The sequence below is a fragment of the Pezoporus wallicus genome, unplaced genomic scaffold, assembly GCF_028554395.1.
Source record: "Pezoporus wallicus isolate ANWC-B61680 ecotype Strahan unplaced genomic scaffold, APGP_CSIRO_Pwel_v1 contig_3847, whole genome shotgun sequence".
Lineage (NCBI taxonomy): Eukaryota > Metazoa > Chordata > Aves > Psittaciformes > Psittacidae > Pezoporus > Pezoporus wallicus.
In genome coordinates this window covers 2295162-2312402 of record NW_026639842.1, presented here as the reverse complement: position 1 = coordinate 2312402, position 17241 = coordinate 2295162, and the positions used below count along the sequence as shown (strand labels likewise).

Sequence of the window (17241 nt, the reverse complement as noted above, 5' to 3'; positions counted from 1 at the left end):
TTGTGCATGACAAAATTCCTTTTCGGGAGGAATTTTACTATGCATTCAGTATTATGACTTCATTGTACAAAATCTGCACGTAGCAAATGATTACAGTACCCTACCCTGGACTGTGAATACATATGAAATGAACACTCAGAATTCAATTAAATCTTAACAGGTTCATTCTCATACTGGCTTCAAATACAAAGAATGGCAGCTCCACTACTCTTCTCACCTAGTTATCATTTTTCTCTTTCAAAGTATTGCACAACACTTCTTCAACGTGGCTATTTAACTCTTACACGATATCACTCTAAGAAGTACTTTCTTGGAGACGTAAACTCTGACTTTCTGAAGATCTAATCCTGCAGTCATGCAGGGACCTCAATTCTTACTGAAGCAACTCAGAGTTGAGGTGGTCCGAACTTCAGATGTCCTGGCTGTACAGGCTCATTTATAGTCTAGTTAGAATTCCTAGCAGCTTTCCCACTAACTTCAGAAAAAGTAAAATCAGATGCTGTGTTGGCTCCGTGCTGCAGCCTCACACAGTTTAATGGAACCAGTTCAGATTTTCTTTTACAGAAATTCACAACAGGCAACTTCCTTGGTACCAAAGCAAACAGAAAACAACCTATAAAAATCACAGTAAAGTTTGAACCCAGAGAAGAAAACCTTGAAAATTCAATTACAGTTTCAACTCCATCCTATGGCTGTGCTTCATTCCTTCACAATTTCTTTTGAGTTGCTACTGTGTAGCATAGCTTTATACTCTTACCAAGCCATTGCTCCTAGTGATGCAGTACAGCTGTATTGTTACTTGACCTGCACCACGTGAGATGACTCCGCTTTGAAGAGCCTTGAAATATCTATGAGAATACTGATGGATGAAGGGTGGCATTTAGTCCTAAATTTTTCAGGGTAAGATTTTGCCAACAGAGAACTGTACAAACAGCTCCCTTTGGATATAAGCCAGCTTCTCCCCCTTAGGTGCAGATGTGTAAATCTGACTGGCATCAGCCAGAGCTCCCAGCACATATTGAAAGAAGTTTGGACCTTTTGAGCACTGAGGCCCTTCTAATCACTTTGGGGGGTTGTAGGTGATATTGTAGTACAGAGATGAAAACATGTGATCCCACAGGCTGCTTGTGGATTGAGAACCAGCTCCCCAAACCTCCCAGAGATTCATTAGTCATAAGCGCATTGCTGTGGATTAGCTGATACACGCTAACACCTACACATGAGGCACTGGGCACAGTTTGCAATCAAACGGAGATTATTTCAGACCAGTATTTATCATGCATGGCTTTCATTTTCAAATTAAAATTTAGATAGGCACAGCAAACATTAGAGAAGGTGGCAAGGACTTTCACAGGTTTTGCCTTTGTATATTTGTATTTTAAAGCCACGTTGACTTTCTTGAAAATTCCAGAGGGTATGCTTTGTCAACACTTTCATCTGCTTTCTCAAATTTCCACCTTCTTGCAGCCAAAGAAGGTCTACAGACCTTACTGTTTGATCTTTATGAGCAAATGCTCTCATGGCAATGCTGTTATTGCCATATGACTCCATTGTGAGTTTTTTTTTAATCCAAGCATGCTTATACTACATAATTTGCGAGATTCCTGCAATAAGGACCTTAGGGGAGCCACACAAAAAGCCTGGAAGTTGCAGAATGGATAAATACTTGGAAAACAAGGAAATATAGAAGCACTGAAGAGCTGAACAAAGGGAGAAAAGCTATCTACCTCTAAACAGGAAATGAGTATGTCCTAAAACCAGGCAACATCTATGTGTGAAACAACATTATACATCAACCTACTGAGGATTTTTGTGTTAGTTTAGCATTGTGGCATCACAGGCTGAGGACTCCCTTTTCAAACCAGAAATATTTAAAAGACAAGTAAAAGGACTAGGTTAGTTCCTCAGATATGTATGGTCTTCAAACAAACTGTAATACTTTGTGCTTTACCTGCGGAAATCCAGAAGTGATCTTGTGGAAGCAGGAACCCTCTGATCATTCCAGCTGAGGAAGTGGAACTGTGTCACTGTGCGCGTCTCGTTTGTCTGCAGGTTCTTCAGGTAGAAGCTCCTCACAAGGAAATCCTCACACCAGATGTGCTCAGAAACAAGGTTTACCTACACCCCACAGGAAGGAACAAACAGAGATCAGCAATTTCAGTTGCAAGCCACACATTCAGGATTGCAGGTATAAGATGTCTGAAATGAAGGAATTGCATGAGGTTTACGTTCGTTAGTAAATTGGCCAGTGCTGAGAAAATATTTTTGATTTAGCAGTCAATGTAGTTGTCAGGAAGGGGTCAGCTGCCATTGCTACTCTATTGAAAACATAAGAAAAATTCTTGACAGTCTTAATGAAAAAGGAAAAATCACTAAATTGAAACTTTTTATTTTTATGTGAATACAAAAGACACTGCCTGAAAATGTGTTAGATTCCAGCTGCTTTCTACTCAGAAATGTCCACAATGCACTGCCCAGGCCACTCTCAGAGGTCTTAAAAATCTGCGTTGAATTCATATGAGAAGTGAAAAGTCAGTTTCTTCTGCTACGTAGAAAAAAAAAGCATTAAAAAATGCAGGTTATTTGCAGAGCTCATCTTTTCTGAAAACGAGTTTGTGAACATTTTAGTATAAACAACAGTAATTCCTTCACATTTTCCTATTATTCGTATTTGGCATTGTGGCATTATTTTCCTCCTCTGCTCAGCTGGACAACTGGAAAAATCTGACAGCCATTGTCAATGTTACACTGCAACAAAATTGGTGATACGATATTTTGGGCTAGAAGCCTAAAGCAAAAAATAAAAATATGTATTTGCTGTTGTGACTGAAACAAGAGGTAAAAATAGATAGTGTTAATTACTAAAGCTATACAGAGGCTTTTCTACAAAGATATACACATGGCTTTCCTAAGGCAAAATTCACTAGTTCTAAAAATACCATTTTTCCTGTAAAAAATAAATACACACTTTCATATTTCAACTACTTGAAAAACCATTTGAAAGACCAAATTACTGTCCATGTTTTCATTGTAATACTTGGCCCATAATTTACTAGATTTTATTCAGCTATTAAAACTGCACTTGCATTTTCTACAAATCCAAAACTACTTGAAGGCACACAAAGTGTATTTAAGAGCCCTCAGCTCAACCTCCAGGTTAGATCGGCTTAAACACCATTTTGTCCCACATGAAATCAACCCATACACTTACTGTCACGTTTACAACCAGATATTCTGTTTAGGTACCTCATAGATGTGGTAGAGGTTTGACCCTTCGTCTGGCCAATAGTGGTAGCACTGTTTGACTCCGTTTTCCACGAGGGGTGTCAGCATGACAATAACGACACAGCCGTTCTCCCAGACCATCTGCAGACAAAGAAAGACACCGTGGCCACATTGTGACTGCCTAATTACTGCGTGACATGTATAATTACTGCACTCAGACACACAATCAAAATTTATTCCATTCACAGGAAATTTATTTCATTTTCATTAGACACTTTTACTCTGCAGCTGCTTTCAAATCCCTGAATAAACTGGCACCATATTTTGCAGGAGTCCATGAAATATTAAAGAATTTCCCGCGATTTCAGTTAGGGTCTTCCACAAAACCTCTCCTTGATCCTGGTACTGTGTTCAGCTGTTTTTCTGTCGAACTTTAAGATCCACAAAGGGAACGGTGAATGATGCTTGCAGGACACACAGTTATTTGGGATTTGATATTTAATAGTAAAGCAGTACAGACCTACTAAAGTCACATGTGATGAAACCTGTTTGTGTCCTCAACCCTGTGTCGTTTTACAGTTTGCCATGCAGCAAAAGCTATTGCAGTACGGCATTGCTGAAACAATCATAAAAGTTGGATCTGATCAACAGTAATGAGGAAAAGGCAGGAAAAGCCTAAATCAAATATGTTCTTCCAGAAACATTTCTGGAAGAAATCATTCCTCCAAACACACATTTATAAAAGATTTGTTGCAAATGGCCATTACTTTTTCTTTCTTCTTCCTTCTTTTTTCTTTTCTGTTTTTTTCTTTTTTTAAAAAAAAAACTTCCTTTTTTTTTCTTCTCCTTTCTCTTTCCCCTTTTCCTTTTTCTTTTTCTATTTTCCTTTTTGTCTTTTCTTTCGTTCTCTTTCTCCTCTTTCTCTTTCCTTATTCCTTTTGTTTTCTCCTCTCTTTTCTATTGTCTCTCTTTTCCCCTTTTATTTTCCTCTTTTTTTTTTTTTCCTCCTTTTTTTCTGGAGGTAGGAGGAAAGTCCAGCTCCTGCTGCAGGTGGTGCATTCAGTGCACAGGTACAGCAGGAACAGATGAAAAAAGTGTTTCTTCGCTACCAGCATGATTGCTTAATAATTTAGAGCAGGCACAGAGTAGGATACAGGAATCCAGCACATCCTCACCTAATGGATTTGTGGATATCTCCCACAAACAGCAAACAAGCAAAGATGCTCTGGTCTGGCATATCTCTCTTCCAAATACAAATGGCTGAACAAAAAGGCTCCTATGAATTAATACCAAGCAGCATAATCACTAAAAACTGTTATTATTATGCTGTACATTGATGTTATATTTGCATACAACTTTCATTGTCTTTTTGCTAGCATATAAAATTACTGAATGAAGAGAAAACTGCTCTTTTTGTGAAGGGTTATGTTTATTTCACAGAAATATTTATAAGCAACTGTATTGACATGTAAATTTTGTAAACAAAAAAGGCCTTTGTCTAAACTGTGCAAAGATGAGATGATACATTCAATTCAAGGATTATTTTTTTTTAATTACATATCAAATAAAAAGGTTTCCCATTCATGGATAATGATGTTGTCTTCCCTTTTAAGAATAGCTTGCATGTCGAGAAACAAATTACATTTTCCTTCCTTTTTTTTTTTTTTCATTTTGCAACATAATTAAAATAACTTTTAAACCCAGCTTAGAAATTCATTTAGAGAAATGCATCTAGGGTTTGCAGAGAATGGGGTTATTTATCAATTTAAACAGAAGTGGGGAAAAACTTACAGCTGAATGTAAGGAATAAAAATAATCTTCCTTACCTTCTTTATTTTTTTCCCTTAAAAAGATTTTTAAATAATAAATTGTCTGTAATCCACTCACCCTCTTGTTAGAAACTCATAATGCCACAAAGCCAGCTAAAATACTTTAAATTGACAGCTAATTTATTTTACAGACAGATGTAGATTTATCATTTGTATCTTTTTTGTACTGCATTTGTTTTAGGCCGCAGCTGGGAACCTTTTTTGTATGTGAGGAAGATGATACAGATCTCATTCATTCTAACGTAGTTTCACCTTTTCTAGTCAGCAATCAGACTAAGATAAGTATTCAAAACATGCATCTTACTTTAAAACTAGCCCCACTAAATCAGTACTTTCATCACATAATGATTTAATGTGCCTCTAGAAGGTATAGAAGCTCATTGAAGCCATTACGAAAATGAGGAGAAACACAGTTTTTATGAGTGTAATAAAAATACAATGATCTAGACCATAAACTAATCATCTACCACTCTGCTTGTGCCACCCAAGTGTAACATTATAAAAGCCCACTCATTTAGAGAGGAATCCTTACAGTTTGGCAACCCTGTTCATTGGTTCTAAGATACAGCATTTCATTACAGAGGGACTGACTGCATCTCTGAAGATTTCATTAAGCATAAATCCAAATGAAAGTTAATTTAAACAAACAATTTTAAAGTTACTCTGGGGTATAATATTTCTTTTAGGTCATTGTGTGAAAATGTAGAAGTCAAACCTACTAAATCAAGGATGCAATGCAATCTAGTGCCATCATCCCTGTTACAGCATCTCCTGTGCTTACCACTGAGATGGAATTTTCACTAAGACTCACAGTCTGTGACTGGAGGACTACAGTATTTTCTTTGTTTTCCTTGATAACTTAAATATTAGACCATCAGGCTGCTACCCAGATTTCTTTCCAAGTAACACAGAAGTGGCATGAATCAAAGGCGGTTCATGGAGTTTTATACTGTCACCTGTTCACTACCCCATCTTTAACTTGGTGATGGGTTTTTCAAAAGCCCTCCCAACACTTAACACTTTGCTATGTGCCCTGTCCAGACATGGCCATGTATTAGAAAGTGGCCCCGAGGAGTGTGTCTTTGTAACAAAGGAACAGGTAGCACAGACCTGCTCTGCACAATCCCAGTACAGCCTTCGGAGAAGAGCATCTGGATATCAGACATTTCAGCTGGACTTGGAGAGTAAAGGCGGAGGCTTGGTTTCAAATTCACAGTAATTCACGTAATTCTGAACCTTGTATGCATGCACAACATAAAGTAAGTCAATGCATGTGATATAAGAATAAAGAGAACATCAGGTCCTTAGGGCAGAGGTTTTTCTTTTTATGTAGAGCCCAGCAAAATTATGCCTTATTTGCCTAAATGTCTATGAAAAGTAAATATATTTTTTATATATATATGTAACATATACAAATATTTATAATATATAAAACTAAACTTATTTAGATTACTTAGCAGGGACAGTTTCCTGTTTGCAATTTACTGTAATACTTTCAAGAGAAGAAGAAATGTTCAATAGAGTCTTCTGAATGGAAGTGAGAAAGTCTGAGTTACATAAAGGAGCTCACTACAGAGCTCGCAATACATGCTTTGCTGAAAAAGTGTAGAATTTTGTGTGACATGTCTACCTGCAGCCTGTACCATTCTCAAAACATTTCTTAGACAAGAATAACACCACCCCACCCCATTTATTGCAAATTAAAGGCCGAATCCTGCAACCCAAAGCAGTGTGTTTGACATCCACAGGATTCCCTGTTGATGAAATCCACCATGTGTAGAGACCTCATGCTGTGGTTACCCAGCATGCCAGTCTCTTACAAAGGACTTCCACATTGGGATGAAATATATTTAGTACAAATTACTTGCAAAAGAGCACAGAACTGCTCCTTTTTCAAGTAAGGAGAAAAATAAAGTCACAAATAGGAGAATCAGCATTACAACACTGTCATAAATCTGATAAAACACCAGTTTTTCAAAGCTTATATTTTAAAATGTCCTTTTTTACTAGCTTGTAAAAAAATGGTTAATATGAATCACTTTGTTTTTTTTCAGACATTTTACCATTTTGAAGCTTCTTTTTATAACAAATGATCCCACCCAAACCCCCTTTTCAGTCATTTTCCCCCTTATTTTTGTGACAGGGAAATGACAATGTGCTCTGACCAAACACCCTTCTTTTGATGGGGACTGGTGAAGAACTTTCTACAAAGTGATGATAAAAGCAGAAAATAGGTAATGAGTTAAATCCAACCTAAAAATAACAGGCTAATCATGCCAGTTGCTTTCTAGGAGAGATCTCCAGAAAACTAAAGAATTCACCTTTTCAGTCTTTTAGGCAAATGCAACTATTTGGAAAAGCAGACAAACAAGCAAATGAACCCCAAATAATTTCTAATGATAATCAAAACTCAGTATGAATAAACACAACTTCTAAAACAACAAAAAGGGTACTAACCCTTGCTGGATCAGATAATTATCCATTACATGTCTTGAAAACAAATAACTCAAATGTGACTTCTTTCAAGTTCTCCACTGGAAATGGGAAACATTGTATTGAATGGACACAATCAGAAAACGGTATTTTCTGCAATACTTTAAAACCAAACTGCAATGTTTTAATGGGTAAAAATAAATAAAATTAAAAAAAAAAGAGTTATCTTTTAACCGGGAAAAAAAAAAAGAGGGGGAATTAGATTTTTTGTTCTCAAATAGAACTTCACAATGTGAGCCAGTCAAAAAGCAACCTTTTCTGCAAAGCATTTGGTTGAAAATGACTTATCATTTTGACATATAATGGGTCAAATCTGTCAAGGTCAGAATTGCCATTTACAATGTCATAGCTGTGCCAGACAGTTAAACAAAGCTATAGGTTGAAAAATTAGCAATCAACAATCTGTATTTAATTAAAAAAAAAAAATCTGACTCTAGCAGTTGAAAAGATGCCTTCAGAGAGCACCTTATACAAATACATGGCTGTTAAACTGGCTCCATATGTTATACCCCTACTGCTGCAGCAGTGATTGTTTGGAAGTCAGTGGGAATTGCTAACTCAAGATGACTGTATGCGTAGCAATAACTTCTGCTTTCTCAGAGGAATGTAAACTGCTCTTATTCTTCTCAGTAGACTCCTAACTCAAACCTCATTATTAAATAATTTAAATATGAATGCTATTTAGTACTGCAGTGCTGACAAAATTACATTAAGGAGGAAAAGTCCACCAAAAATGCCTGTAATTAGCTTTTCACATTGGTATTGGAAAGGTGGAACTTAAACAATAAAGGGATAGAAATTTTAAGCGGACCACTTCTAAGTACCTTCTCCAACCAGAAGCATAATTAGAAGTGAGCATGGTAAATGTGCACTCCTTTACTGAACGTCTATGGAATTCCTAATGCTATATTTATTTCACATGGCTTGACAAGTTACTAGAGCTCTAGGGGCTACTGTTCAGTGCCTCTCTCTCCCTTGCTGTTTTTCTTTTATTAAATTAAAATATGCATATTTTAAACATTGAATTGCTTTGTGTCGCTTTTCATCTGCTTTTCTTTCTGAAGGTGAGAACTGATCAGACATGCAGGAAGTCCCATTCCAGGCAAGGAAAATAAAACCTTGGAATCAAGACTGCCTGAAATCACTATGTTCTGCACAGAACAAAATGCAGAAGAATAATTTAGTCTGTAAATTAATTTCAGTACTCATAAAACATGCTGAACTGGGAGCACAGAAACCAGCAATTAGAGCAGGGAAGGGTTTGGTACAGTTGTTCCTACTCAGCCCATGGGCTTGGAACACCGATTTTGCAGGGAGACTTTTTCAGCCCACCAGGATTTGCCCTTGGAGATCACTGATGACTAATCCTTTTTACGCAGCAAACAATCGACTGACAGTATTCTGTATTTGTTTTGTTGAATTCCAAAACTGGAAGAGAGAAGCAAAGATTCATGTCTTCAAGACTGCAACTCAGGAACAGGGTTCTTAATATGCTGGCATGACCTGGGAGGAAAACAATGGTCAGTTTTTTAACTGACAGTGATAATATACTCCTGAATATGGGTAGAGAAAAATATTCTAAAATAGCATTAGATTAAGAGATGCAGGAGTGGAGGCAACAAAAAGAAAATGGCAACCCAACTCTCTGGCTCACATTAGGGCTCCGGTCTTACTCTTGGGACTCTTTCTGCACTTTACATTTAATAATCTTGCAGTAAAAGTGGAAAATACTCAGAGGAGCAGAGATGAGGTGTTCCCACTCATTGTAACCACAATAGGGCAAACCTCTACTCCAGTAAGCTTTGTTTTTGTTTGTCAGCAATAGATGCCCAGCTCTAACAGGAAGGTTGAAGAGCGTTTCCAATTTCAAGACTATTTCATGTATTGCAGAATAGTGGAGGAAAGATGAGGTCATGAAAAGCATGGGTTTGATTCAGAATATGTAGGATAAAGCTCATTCTCACTTACTAGAGGAGCATCCTAATCATAAAGGGGCAGCACCTGCCATCTGCCTTCCTGGTCAGTGCTGTTCATGAGTGGTGTCTGCTTTGTCATCTGTGCCAGACAGGAGCCCTTCAGGGACTAAGGCGTCTGGGGAACTATCTATCCTGAGATACAGATCTATTCAGGCAAAAGACAGAATTTTCTGGTCCAGACTATAAGCGTTAACTGTATTTGTTGTAGGTGCTTTGAACCTTATTGGACATCTGCAAAGTAAGGAAAATCCTATTTCTCAACTCCTTCTACAGAAGTAAGATAATGTTCATACACTTATTAATTATGTTGGTCACAGAGGGAGGACATCACAAAAACACAACAAATATTTACAAAAATATATCATATGTGACTTCATTTTCTAAGGCAATTAAAGCATATCCTCTTAATTCACTTGGCGTGAACTGCCTGATCCCTCCATTTCATTTAATATGGTACAATAAAAAAATGATGAAAATGCATTTCCCTCCAAAAAGGGAGAGTGGATAGAAGGGCAAGTGTGGGTAGATTTATGAAAGCAAGGCATTACATGGGGTATTTTCCAGAGAGAAAAATTATGGCCTCCTACAGAAATCTCCATTTGGAGATGATGAACCTTAGCAGACATGCAATTTATAAACTGGCATAATTAAGAACAATTTTTCAGTGCAAGGATAGCTGGCTTTAAATTTCCTAACTCCTAGGAACAGTTTCTTGCATATTATCATCCCTGCTTCTTAGAATACATTGCAAGTTAAGACATGTACTTGATGTCAAATACTTCATGGAATTATAACCCAGCGCATGTAGAAAATAATAAAATTTTATGCCTCCAGAATTATTCACAACATGGAACTCCTGCTGCGAAAACTTGTTATAGATCAGAAATGTTCTACATCCTCTTTCTTTTGAATTATGTTCAAAGAGATGTTGAATTTTAATAGCGTTATGTGAAAGAGCTGAGTGAAATCTCACTGAAGCTGCCGGACAAAATCATCACCTTTCATTCCAGATAAATGTAAGAAACAAGCAAACTCTTTTATGGAGCCTGATAACTGAAATTACAAAAGTTATCATCAAAAACAAGAGAAACGTGAAGCATATGGACCCATAAGTTTCTCTAGAAACTGATATGCTTAATGCAGGGAGAGAGGCATTAATCAAGGCAAGATGATTAATCCAGATAAGCTGCAAAAATGTGTAAAAGGAATAAAGAAACCCCCAGCACAGCTCAACAAACTACCATTGTGATCTGGTAGAAGAAAAGCTGAAAAAGAGGTTGGGGGTAAAACACTGGGTGAACGAGGTTTGGAAAAAAAGAATTTATTGCCTGTTATTTGATTCTCTCTTTGTCCAAGGAAATAAAACTCTGTACTTTCTTTGTAAATAAAATGGAACTATATCGAGGCAAAACCCTATCCTGAGGACAAATTCTCTTTCCAGCTGAGAAGAAAACAACCCACAGAGCTGGCAAATTGTTTAACTACTCAGGTAAAAATGGATTAATACCACGTGAGGGGAGGCATCCAGTTTTCAAGAAAGGGAATTGTAAGGTGGAATTCCCACTGAACCAAAATAGAATCAATGAAGGAGGTATCTCTCGGAAATAGTAATTGGTAAAAAGAGATGAAAACAAGACTAGATGAAATTAAAGGAAGACTTAAATCAGCTGGAAGCTTTTAAAAATTAATTAAAGTAGTAGCTGGAAAATTTCCAGAGCGGTCTAAGAGATGACATGCAGGCAGAGATGAAATCTCTGCTTGAGCCGCAAACACAGAGTATCCAGACAGATTAGGAAGCCCTGTGGCAAAACAGATCAATGAGATGACTGACAACACAACTCCTGCAGGCTAGAAAGTTTTCAAAGAAATAGGTAAGCCAGGGAAGTTAGAACAAACTTGGCACTTGCTGACTTAGAGAAGCTGTGCCAAGAATAGAAGGAGCTAGAGAAGTAAACTGGAGGGACACAGACAGCTGTGGAAGTCTGATGCCTAGATGCACCATTAGAAAAGCCAGAGTAAGTCTCTTGCCTTTTTTATCATCATAATTTTTCCAAAATATACCAAATTGAGCAAGATTTGAAAATGCCCAATATACAGGAGTTTGGACTATCTCCAGCTCAAAGACTGCATCTTTGAAAGAAAAACTTCCATCAAGCTGATCTCTCTCAGGTCAACATGAAAACCCAAACAAAGAAGCATGCATGGAAAATGCTGAGTCTAATGGCCAGCTCTAGTGGCTCAAATTAGATGGTACTCAAGAACAAAACCTGTTCTTCTTCCTCACCTGATCAAAAAAAAGACATAATCTTTCAAGAAGTGGTCACTTGTGAGATGATTGAAACTGGTCCCCTTCTAGTTCCATAGTGGTACTAGGCATGAATCTGCTCATCACTAATATGAATGCTAAACAAGAGGAGCCTGAACAAGGTATCATCCATGCTTTAAGAAAAAGTTTTGCCCATTCTGGGAAAGAGAAAACCCTGACCTAACTATGATCTTTGTACAGATCTGAGCAACTTGAAAATGGTAAATGTGAATTTGATTGCTAAGTGTCTACTAAGTGTCACTTGCACAAAAGTACTGGGCACTGGATTAACATAACAGGTTTTAGAGAGCCTTGCCAATAAGACTAGAAAAAAAGATTACTCAAAACTACATCATCTGTTTGGTCTTAAATAGAGATAATGGATGTGACCACATGATCCCATAGATGACAGAGATGAAGAGAAGCAGGCACTGCTGAGCAGTTTTAGAGCTCTAAGTTCCCTTTGGAAAAAGCTTCCTCCAAATATATCTGTAGCCTCCGCTGCCAACAGGCATTTGGTCCACTAGATTACTGAACAGTTGGTCTAAAGTAAAACTTACAAAGTAAGTACTGTGACTTTCTACAACTCCAAACCTAGTGGGCTACACTGCTTGCTAATGCAGACATAGTCACTGAGAGGTGGAAGAATCTGATGCAAGTCTAAGGGAAAATAGGTTTAGAATTTGTATCTCTGGAATTTGAACATGAAATCCAGACAGGACAAATCAGGTGCAGTCTGGATTTCATTATGCATATCTGGACTTCATTATGCACATTTATTGTGTAAACGGCAAGAAAGCTGTCTTACACCTTCAAGTAATAAGCATGCTTTTTAGACAAGTGTTTTCTAGAAATCAGCTTGAAATGTCTACAGGAGTGGAAACAATTATAACGGTTTCTTCCTGGGGTAGCCTGGGGCTTCAGGAACTCCAAGATAAAATGGAGTGGCTGGTACCCACTATGCAACTAGGATTTTGGGAATCTTAACAGCTAAGACTCCGAAAAAATAGAAAGCAATATATCTACTAAATATTGCCATAGAAGGTGATGCCAAGCTCCAAGAGTTTCTGTTAGACTTGCTAAAGCATGACATTGTGCATTTAGGCAAGGAACAGCCGAACAGTCCTAGGTCTCTCTGGAGTCTGTCACTTTTCTCACTATCAGTCAGAAAACTGCTTCACTGAGCACACAAAAGGGGAAAAAAGCAACAGCTGGTATTAAGTGGAGGAGAGAGAGAGAGGAGAACCACTGAGAAGATGTATCAGGAATGAATAACTGAATCTTTTAACAATCCCTGGTGGCAGCACCATGTTTTGTATAAACAACACCAAAAAAAAATGTATTCAAGTAAACATCAAAGGATTCTGCCCTGACAGGAGTTAATACTCTATTTTCCCCAGCAAGTGCAGGTTGCCCATGCTTTACCTTAAAATAGGTACAGTTCGGTGAAAAAAATGACAGAAATTTTGCTCCTGCATCTGGGCATAAACCATAACAATTTCAAGCCATGGCTTTCGACTTGTACAACGGACCTACTACATGTCAGTGGTTATGGATGCAGTCTTCTGTAAGGAGTTAATCTCTCTTGGCCTGTTTATTACACTTGGTGGATACTATAAGGCCATGTAAAAAGCTTGGGACAGTAACTAGCACACTGATGTGTGATCTGCAGGAAGTTTAAGAAAAGTGGGTGATAGACCAATCTGATACAGGTAGATTGAAGTGACAGACATCACAAAAATAAATGTAAGAAACAAACTTTTCTAGGGAACCTAACAGAAGAAACAATAAAAGAATATCACATAAAAAATGGACACATAGCCTCACTTGAACAGATGCTGAACCATGGCTGCCAAATAAATGGCTTCCAAGGAGATGTTTACACCATATCTGGTGGGGATATGGAATGAACTTTCACTGCTGGATAACTGGGAGGAGAAATCACTAAAAAGAGCAGAAGGAAAGTGAAGGAGAGTGAAGACTCCATACTCAAAAACAGCATGAAGACAGAAAGTCGAGAAAGAGACCTTTTGAGTACCAAAGGATGTTCAGAAGGAATACGATTGGATCACTGAAATAACATTTCAGTTCTCCTCTCTGTATCTGTGCTAACAGTTTGCTTAACTGTTCAGACTGGAATGGGAGAAGAACAGAATATATCCTTCATACTCTGCTTGCATGATTAATTCTGATATCTGCATTAGCAAAAAAGCTTATACAAAGTGTGTTTTTTTAAATGACTCTAAAAATGAGAACATATATTTTTTAACATGTAGAGGTGCAGTCGCAGATAAAAATAAAATATAAATATACAAACATGCAAAAATATACACTTAAAAAAACTGGGCCTTAGGAATTGTAACATATCATTACAGAACAGCTAACACGGTATTGGATTTTGCATGTTTAACTTAAGAAACACATTTTCATGTATCATGCCTGTTATAAGGAATTCACCTGCCAAGCAAAAAAAAAAAAAAAATCAGTGTTCTCAGGTATGTCTAATTACCAAATAGTGAAGAAAAAACCCACAAGTTACTTGAAAATTTAAGTCAGACCAACAACTCAACTCACTTCAAGAAGAAACCATTTGCTCTGCACTTTTAAGAAGCAGTCCCAGAATACCTCAGACTCAGCATTTAAATATCCAGGAATCCACAATCAAAGAAACTTTTTGAAAACATCCTGATTCCTCATCAGAAATAGTAGGAAATTGTGACATGAAAAACATCTTCAATAAGGATCAGTTAACACTTTCTAATCATAGACCAAGCAATGCAGATGGAGAGAATTGATGATTTCAACTGATGCAAGCTCCTAGAACACAATAGCACTTTTGAAATTTGTACACAGACAGTCTTTATCTTCAGAACAAATGTTTCAGAATTCATAATGCAAAACAAAAGATAAAAACATATGTTCGTGCTGATAACAAGCCTCAGTTGGCCTCCTCCCCAAGCAGCCTCGGTAAGATTTCAGGCACACTTATACACTTACAAAGGAATATCTAACGCAGCATATCTGTCACACAGTTGCACACACCTAGCCTGGTGGAGTGTGTATGTCTAAATCTTAGACCTGCACAAGCACATAAAAATACTGCATGCAAAGTAAGCTCATATTTGTGCATCACTAACTACTGCCTTTAGCCCCAATCCTGCAAACAGTTATGCACCTACTTCAATTTATGTGGCAGGATCTTAGCTCAGCCTTTAAATTGGCTACCTGTGGTAGGGAAAATACATGAGAATTTAAGCATTTTGGGGAACTGGGACATGTGAGAAGTAGGTTTCAATGGAAAAATTCATGGCATATAGTGTTAGGTCTTTTTAATCGGGAGAATGACAATGACTTCTGGCTACACTCTTAAGAAGGTCAGGCCCTCTGAAAATCATCCAGTCCTTGGCTGTAATTTAATTATGGAGACCTGGCACTAAAATATGAATATTTTGGCCTGAGGCTTTCAATACAAATTCCAGATCAAGCATTCTTTAGAGGGTTTGTCATATACATAAATGGCTTGAATATCACGGAATCATTGAATCATTTAGGTTGGAAAAGACCTTTAAGATCATCAAGTCCAACTGTTAACCCAGCACTTCAAAGTCCAAGACTAAACTATGTCCTCAAGCTCAAGCACAACATCTACACATCTTTTAAATACCTCCAGGGACGGTGGCCATGGCTCAAGGGACAAATACTTTTTCTTGCTTTTCTTAGATCTCAAAACTCCTCACGGGGGAGATAATTTTGGTGTTTGTTTTGATTTACTTTTAAGTTCTCTGACAAAAAAAAATTTTGCAATCTGTGGCACTCAGTTTCCCTTCAGAAAAATAATGCAGTGAGCCAAACAGCTTTGATGTAGTGTGGGGTACTAAATCTACAGCATCACCACAGTTTCTCATCCTGACCGCCCTAGATTTTAAACAGACATTTGAACAAAGGTTTTTCCACCAATTGTGACTCAAACACAACGCATTTATATACACCTTACATTTCTAGAAGCACAGGAAAACATTTGACTTGTAACTTAAATTCAGTTTTCGAAGAGCTGTTTAGCTTACCTGCCAGAAGTCAGCGACAGTAGCAGGAAGAGGGCCCTGGGTGGCAATATATGCAGGGTTTCGGGGGTCATGGTCCATCTGGAATAAGGAAAGAGAACACAGACTAAGTTTATTTAAAAGAAAATCCCTTGCTGTGCTAGAGACTGAAAGCACACGAGTGCCGAAACATGGGACTTCCTGAAGGACTGTCATGTCCCTGCATCCTTTATTGGCAAGCAAACAAATTTAGTTCTATTTATAAGTTCAGAGTAGAACTTTTTCCACAAAAGACTGATGCTACTAGATGACTGTCAGCACACGTGATGAGCAATATCCTGTGTCCTCAATATGGAGCATAAGATCATTTATGGTGGTTGACAGAGGTATCTGAGATAAGTACTCATGGTTTCATAGCAACCTAAGAGCCATGTGAAACATTTTTCTACACCGAGTGTTAAGAATGCTCCACACATCTAAATATGTTCCCCACTTCCACCATGCCAGTCAAGGGCACATGTAACTGGAAACCCGCAAAAATGGAGAACACATTCAGTTTCTGTCTTTTTCTGGTTAGCTGATTTATCTAAATGAATGGATTTGACCTCAATAGAGGAAGTTCTGCTTAAAGACCTTAATTATTACATTTAATTCAAGGAGCAGAAAATTCACTGAGCAGAAAAAATAAAGAATCTAAGAAACAAAGCCATCAAGAGTAAATAGGATTAGTGTGTTACAATGAATGTTTTCGAACTGATGGGTGGTTTTCTTGGTTCTAAACCTTAGGACCCATTCTGATGAAAAAGAATATCTGCTGATAGGATTAAAACCCAAACAAACTCATTCTAACCCTGAACTGGGAAAGACAAAACTTTGAACATAAAGAGACCCAGTTCAACTCTCAGATGTGTGGGTGTGACTTGGTGACACTGAAGTTGGCGAGAGTTAATTTATACCCATGTAGCTGATGGAAGAATTTGTCTTAATACATGATTCTGTTCTATAAGTAAAGATCTGAATAAGAATGAATGTGAGTCACATTTGCATTAACAGGCATCTACTGAATTTATTCAAAGCCTATCAAAATTTTCAGTGATGGTACATGTCAGCATAAAAGAAGGCACCTCATAATTATGTGCAACATAAAAGGGGGAAGAACCATAAAAGAACAGATGTAAGTTATTCTAACAGAACAACAATATGATGAATGTTGCAAAAAGGAAGAGAACACTTCTATGCTTCTCATTTTCTGAAGTATAATTAAGCTGGACTTAATATTAAAATTCACCATGACAACACAACACAGGTAAAATGAAGTTACTGAATCCATTTATAATAAAAGCTTACTTGTGATTCACCACCCATAGTTATAA

The 17241-nt window shown here is 37.5% G+C and overlaps 1 protein-coding gene across 3 annotated transcripts in view; it reads right to left on the bottom strand.

Annotated features, from left to right (window-relative positions):
* PTPRN2 (protein tyrosine phosphatase receptor type N2) overlaps positions 1-17241 on the bottom strand; it is a 655166-nt gene that overhangs the window by 31544 nt on the left and 606381 nt on the right. For all 3 annotated transcript variants that reach the window (XM_057416429.1, XM_057416426.1, XM_057416428.1), the window contains 3 exons: positions 15893-15970; positions 3247-3366; positions 1952-2118 (listed from right to left, as the gene is read on the bottom strand). In XM_057416429.1, the coding sequence (XP_057272412.1) occupies positions 1952-2118; positions 3247-3366; positions 15893-15970 (365 nt within the window). The remainder of the gene's footprint in view (positions 1-1951; positions 2119-3246; positions 3367-15892; positions 15971-17241) is intronic.